The 6,973-nt window shown below is 46.2% G+C and overlaps 1 protein-coding gene across 5 annotated transcripts in view; it reads left to right on the top strand.

The window, feature by feature from the left end:
• The first annotated feature begins 3,922 nt into the window (after positions 1–3,922).
• LOC129713749 (putative RNA-binding protein Luc7-like 2) overlaps positions 3,923–6,973 on the top strand; it is a 57,399-nt gene continuing 54,348 nt past the window's right edge. For 2 of the 5 annotated variants that reach the window (XM_055663027.1, XM_055663026.1), the window contains exons 1-2: positions 3,923–4,203; positions 6,457–6,545. Coding sequence is in view for 2 of the 5 variants with exons in the window: in XM_055663024.1 (XP_055518999.1) it covers positions 4,143–4,203 (61 nt within the window). In the remaining 3 variants the exon portion in view is untranslated. The remainder of the gene's footprint in view (positions 4,204–6,456; positions 6,546–6,973) is intronic. The other 3 variants (XM_055663024.1, XM_055663023.1, XM_055663028.1) reach the window with 2 other exon arrangements.

Genomic DNA, 6,973 nt, shown 5'->3' with positions numbered 1-6,973 from the left:
TATGGAGCGAAGGAAATAGGCAACGTTTTGGGTCGAAACCCTTCAGACTGATGTGAGGGCGGTTGAGGGGGGTTGGGTGGGGGGTTAGTTAGTTAATGCGAACCGAGCGGAGGTGTTCTTATATTATCAGATACTTGAGGTGTTCCTTTCCTCAGAAACCTGAAAGACAACTAAAGTAAAGGATAGACACAAAATGCTGGAGTAACTCAGTGGGCCGGGCAGCATCTCTGGAGAAAAGGTATAGGCGATGTTTCGGGTCGAAACCCTTCTTCAGGCTGAAAGATTGCGAAGGCCAGAACGTAACAGGGTCGACAACAGAATGAATACGTTTATTGGCCAAGTATTCACATACAAGGAATTTGCCTTGGTGCTCCGCCCGCAAGTGACACCACGACATACAGCGACAGTTAGGAATGATACATAAAACATTAAACAATAATGATAAAACATTATTGATTAATCATGTGCATTAAATAAACTACCTGAGCAAAAGGATGCTACAGATTTTTGGTTATTGAGTAGAGCTACTACTCATGGAAAAAATATCTGGCTGTGGCAGCTTTGACAGTCCGGAGTCGCCTTCCAGAGTGAAGTGATTCAAAGAGTTTGTGGCCAGGGTGAGAGGGGTCAGATATGATCTTACCCTCTCTCTTCCTGGCCTTTGCAGTGTACAGTTCATCAATGAGGGAAGGTTGCAGCTATTAACCTCAGCTGATCAGACGATTTGCTGCAGCCTCCAGAATGGAGGGAATGGAAATCATATAAATACCATCTGTCCAGAGGTGTAGCAGTAGAGTGCTGCCTCACAGCGCCAGAGATCAGCATTCAATCTGGACAACAGGTGCTATCTGTATGGAACACCTGTCCCTTCACCTCCCCCCTCGATTCCATTCAAGGACCCAAGCAATCGTTCCAGGTGCGACAAAGGTTCACCTGCATCTCCTCCAACCTCATCTACTGCATCCGCTGCTCTAGGTGTCAGCTGATTTACATCGGGGGAGACCAAGCGTAGGTTGGGCGATCGTTTCGCCGAACACCTCCGCTCAGTCCGCAATAACCAACCTGACCTCCTGGTGGCTCAGCACTTCAACTCCCCCTCCCATTCCCAATCCGACCTCTCTGTCCTGGGTCTCCTCCATTGCCAGAGTGAGCAACAGCGGAAATTGGAGGAACAGCACCTCATATTCCGCCTGGGGACCTTGCGTCCGGATGGCATTAACATTGAATTCTCCCAATTTTGCTAGCCCTTACTGTCTCCTCCCCTTCCTTAACCCTTGAGCTGTCTCCTCCCACCCTCCTATCCGCCCGCCCTCGGGCTCCTCCTCCTCCTCCTCCCCTTTTCCTTCCTTCTTCCCCCCCCCACCCCCCAGCAGTCTGAAGAAGGGTTTCGGCCCGAAACGTTGCCTATTTCCTTCACTCCATAGATGCTGCTGCACCCGCTGAGTTTCTCCAGCAATTTTGTGTACCTGCTATCTGTATGGAGTTCATATGTTCTCCCTGTGACTGTGTGGGTTTTCACCATTTTTGGTCTGGATTCCTCCCACGCTCCAAAATTTCCCTTTTATTAAACAAAAGTATTGTTAATTTTTCCTGACAAAATGTTATTGCTCAGTCTGAAGAAGGAACCCGACTCGAAACGTCGTCTATCCAGAGATGCTGCCTGGCAGGCTGAGTAAAGGCTCTGTCCCACTTTCCCGAGTTACTCACGAACTCTCCCAAGTTTTCCCCTTGATTCGAACTCTGGGAATGTCGGGTAATGTCGGTAGCGAGCTCGTAGGAGCCCGTAGATGTTTCGTAGCGGCTCGTAATGCCAGCCATAGGAACTCGGGGCATCAGGTAAGTCGGGATGTTTTTCCAACATGCTGAATAATGTCCACGAGTTAGAAAAATAACCCCGAGTACCTACGAATGGCTATTACCGTAATTCCCCGAGTTTGAATCAAGGGGAAAACTCGGGAGAGTTTGTGAGTGACTCGGGAAAGTGGGACAGGGCCTTTACTTTTGCCGTCTCTGACTTTTTTCCTAAACTTGTAGATTGGGAAGTTTTTTTTTAATGACTGAAGTTGTTATCTTGCGAGTAAGTAACTGTGTGAGTAAACAGCGAGAGAAATGTAAGAGCTTTGACCAAATATAAAGGAGGCCACTCGTCCCATTGCTTTGTCCTGTCCCTATATATTCACAAGCCAACTAGTGCCCCTCCCCGTAACTTTACAAATAACACCAAAATAGAGCAGGTCTGTGTGGAATTTGTATGCTCTGGTTTTCTCTGTACATCTGAGAAACATACTGGTTGGTAGGTTAAATAGTTATTGCCGAGTACCATTTTGTGCAGTAGGTAATGGGAGTTTAGGTGTGTGGATTTATGCAAGGGAGAGAATAAGTTACTGGGAAATAACTGGGGGACAGATGCAGAATGCAAAGAACCTTCTTGAACAGTGAAAGTTGCAAGGGAAAACAACAATGATAAAACATTATTGGCCATTAAATAAATGGGTATGTGAGGTGCTCCTCCGCAAGGACACCATGTACAGATTTTTGGTTTGAGTAGAGCTCAGAGTACGGTCTTCTGGCTTTGCAGTGTAACAGTTCAGTGCAGAGTTTTACCTCATCAGCTCTCATGGGGGCATGGCAGATTGCTGCAGCCTCCAGGGAAGGAGGAGGACTCTGGCACCAGCTATAAAATACCATCTGTCCAGAGGTGTAGCAGTAGAGTGCTGCCTCACAGCGCCAGAGATCAGCATTCAATCTGGACAACAGGTGCTATCTGTATGGAGTTCATATGTTCTCCCTGTGACTGCGTGGGTTTTCACCATTTTTGGTCTGGATTCCTCCCACGCTCCAAAATTTCCCTTTTATTACAACAAAAGTATTGTTAATTTTTCCTGACAAAATGGGGGGGGATCAGTCTGAAGAAGGAACCCGACTCGAACGTCGTCTATCCAGAGATGCTGCCTGGCAGGCTGAGTAAGGCTCGTCCCACTTTCCCGAGTTACTCACAAGGGCCAAGTTTCCCCTTGATTCGAACTTGGGGGAGTCCCGGGGATGTCGGGGTAGCGAGCTCGTGGGAGCCCGTAGATTTACGATTGTCAGGCTTTACACTTTACACTATCCTGCACTAATCCCATTTCTTATTCTCCCCACAAACACTAGGGACGATTTACAATGGCCAATTAACTTACCAACCCTCATGTCTTTGGGATATGGAATGAAACCACAGAACTTGGAGGAAACCCTTACAGTCATAGGAAGAATGTCTAATCAGCATGTGGCCTGCATATGGATCAGGATTAATGCAGTGGCTCTGCTAGGTGCAACACTGGTCTGCACCGAGATTGATGAAAATACACTGAGACCCGACAGTGACTTAATGGCCTTTTAACCAAAAGGAAATATGAAAAAAATCTTTCCTTTTATATATCGGTATTGTTGTAATATCACATGTACAGTGAAAAATGTCTTTGTTTTATCCAGGCCAATGTCAGGGATGAGGGTAGAAACAGCTTCCTAGGCAAACTGGATGAGTATTTTTTTCCTTTTAATTTGCACTCAATCTGCAACTGTAACACTATATTCTGCATGAAGGTCTGAAGAAAGGTCTCGACCCAAAACTTTGCCCATTCCTTCTCTCCAGAGATGCTGCATGGCCCGCTGAGTTACTCCAGCATTTTGTGGCTATCCTCATGTTTACAGGTCAATTGGCTTGGTATAAATGTAAATTGTCCCTAGTGTGTGTCGGATAATGTTTATGCGTCGAAGGGCCTGTTTTCGTACTGTCATCTCTAAACTAAGACTCTGGGACTTGTGCTCGGGATTGCAACATCTGCATCTCCTGATGACTCCTCCTCCTCCACCTATCACTCCTCCTCCTTTCCCTCACCCCCCCACCCGGCAGCGTTTGAACTTGGCCCGCGCCGCGTCACGAGCCGCCGCCGTTGGCCCGCGACGTCACTTCCGGCGGACGAGCTGGCGGCCAGGCAGCCGCGCTCGAGCAAAAAAAACACACAAGCGGCGCAAAAATAACTCGATGCGAACCGCCCGCCTCGCAAAAAACCAAGCAGCTCCCCGCCGGGACACGACTGTGGAAACCAAATAACCGTACCCGGGTTTTAATTGTGTCTCGGATCGGCTAAAGAAGGAGAAAGATGTCGGCGCAGGCCCAAATGCGAGCCATGCTCGACCAGCTGATGGGCACGTCCCGGGACGGTAAGCGCGATGGCGGCCAGGTCTGCCCTCACTCGGTTTAAGTCTAGTGTGTGTGCGTGTGTGTGGGCGGTTGTTTGCGGGTGAGTCGATGTAACATGTCGGCTGCGAGCGCCCGGCCACAACATGGTGGAAGCGGCCAAGGCCGCGCCTCTCGTCCTCTCCCCGCCATCACCGACGGGAGCCGCCGGCCAATGGAAGGGGTGTTGCTAACTGATGGCTGGCGGTCTCAGCCAATGAGGGGTGGAGGGCGCTCTCTGTTGCCAGCCGGACCGGCCAATAGGCGGAGAGATCGCCACCCGTCGTCATGCAGGGAGGCGGGTCCTGCGACGGGTGGCCGCATTTCTATTGGCTGCCGGCGAGGTGGCAGACAGTCAATTGGGTTGGAATGGCTGGGGGTGAGGAAGGAACTACAGAGATGCTGGTTTACACCAAAGACAAGACAAGACAAGACACGACACCAAGTGCTGGAGTAACTCAGCGGGTCAGGCAGCAGCATCTCTGGAGAACGTTTCGGGTCCAGACCCTTCTTCAGATTGAGAGTCAGGGGAGAGGGGACACAGGAGATTTGGACGGTTAAGGAGTGAAAATGACAGATCAAAGCATACGATGGTCAAGGAGTTGCAGCATGGCTCATTGTTGGCTGAGGGGAGGGTGACAATGACGCACACAATCAGTAAATTTAATCAGGAAGACAATGAAACTACGAGAACTAAAGTGGGGAGGGACGGGGAGAAAGAGGGAAAGCAAGGGTTATTTGAAGTTAGAGAAATCAAATTTAATACCGCTGGGTTGTAAGCTGCCCAAGCAAAATATGAGGTGTTGTTACTCCAATTTGTGTTCGGCCACGCTCTAACAGTGGAGGAGGCCCAGGACCGAAAGGTCAGTACGGGAATGGGATGGTGAGTTAAAGTGTTTAGCAACCAGCATACTGCCTACGCCGACTCAGTGGAGGTTTTCAGTACCAAAGATAGACAAAGTGCTGGAGTAGCTCAGCAGATCAAGCAGCATCTCTGGCGAAACTGAATATGTGACGTTTCAGTTTGAGATTCTTCTTTAATCTGAAGAAGGGTTTTGATCCGAAACGTCACTTATTCCTTTTCCCCAGTGATGCTGTCTGATCCGTTACTCCAGCATTTTTTGCCTATCTTTGGCTTTTTTTCTCCCTATTTGCTCTGGATGGTCCTGGCGATTGGAGTCACTTGGCTGGTTAAAGTATCGTAGCACTGAAGATGGGGAGGAATTCACATTATTCTTATTCACCAATGCTCTTCAGTTTGGGCTGTGCATTAAAAAAGTCTCAAGTTATTGGCAATTGGAGAAAACGGGTCAGAACAGTGGAAATGTGAAATTTTGGGTTGAGTAGTTCTTAATTGAAATGTATAGTTCACTATAGATTGGGTAAATGCACAGTCTCTTGCCCAGAGTTGGGGAATTGAGGACATAGGTTTAAGGTGAAGGGGAAAAGATTTAATAGGAATCTGAGGGGTAACTTTTTCTCACAGAGGGTGTATGGAACGAGCTGCCAGAGGAGGTAGTTGATGCAGAGACTATCCCAACGTTTAAGAAACAGTTAGACAGGTACATGGATAGAACAAGTTTGGAGGGATATGGGCCAAAAACAGGCAGGTGGGACGAGTGTAGTTAGGACATGTTGGCCGGTGTGGGCAAGTTGGGCCGCAGGGGCTGTTTCCAAGCTCTATGACTCTACACATTATCTGATTTATTTGATATATTCATATTTCACAGTTATCTGTTCATAACTAACCTCTCCTTTTTAAGTCCTGTGATTTTCATACGAACTCTATTGTATCTGATATTGGACATGCTTGCTATTTATCTCTGCTGAGAGTAGTTTGGGGTGATTAAAGAGTTCATACAAGCATAATCCTTATATTGAAAGTACCTTGGAACGGTTTCATGGATGAAATTGATTTTCAAGATTTACATTATGATTAAGATTATTCAGACAGTATATTTTCATCATTTGTATCAATGTAATCATTCCCAGGTGAGTTACTCTGTCAAGTTCAATACTGCAGTCAGATATACAGTGCATTTGCATCCTTTGTGATACTATGCTTTCTGCAGCATTGTATTGCCATAATTGTTTGATCAAGCATAAAGTATGTATCTCAAATCAAAACTTTTTTATTAATCAAATCAGCCTGCTGGTAAGGATTAGGATCAACTTGATATCCCTTTGATTTTTTTTTTCTGTATTTCTTTTGTCTTTTTAAATCTTTGTTTAAACAGTGAGTGCTGAAGACATCGGGGGGAAATGGCTTGGAGAAGCGTTACCAACGGTATGAGGGAACTAATTTAACACACACACAGCTGAAGTGGTGAGAGTCCCTCTTTTCAAGTCACCATAAATCCATCAGTTTTCACTAGTGAAAATAAATAACGTTACATGGGAATTATTAGGTTAAGGTGTAATCAACTAAGTGAACAGTACACCACCAGTAAAGTTGTGGTCCTCTACCAAACATATTTAAAAAGGAACATGAAGATACTCTGAAGATGCATTTGTTTTTAGCATTGGATAAAAATAAAACAGTATTAAAAAAATATATTTCAGAGTTTCATTGATGGTCTTATGAGAATAAAAGCAAAAAATGCTTTTAAAAAGTGTCGGGCAGTACCTATGAAATGGAAAATAGAATTTTTCAGATTGATGACTTTTGGTCAGATCTGGAAAATGATCGTAAATCATTTATGATTCTGATTTTCAGGAAGGGAATAGAGGAAAAAGAAAAGTCTTTTGGGGTGA

Source organism: Leucoraja erinacea, chromosome 37, assembly GCF_028641065.1.
Source record: "Leucoraja erinacea ecotype New England chromosome 37, Leri_hhj_1, whole genome shotgun sequence".
Lineage (NCBI taxonomy): Eukaryota > Metazoa > Chordata > Chondrichthyes > Rajiformes > Rajidae > Leucoraja > Leucoraja erinaceus.
Note: the sequence above shows the minus strand (reverse complement) of the source record. Positions and strands in the feature narration are given on the sequence as shown.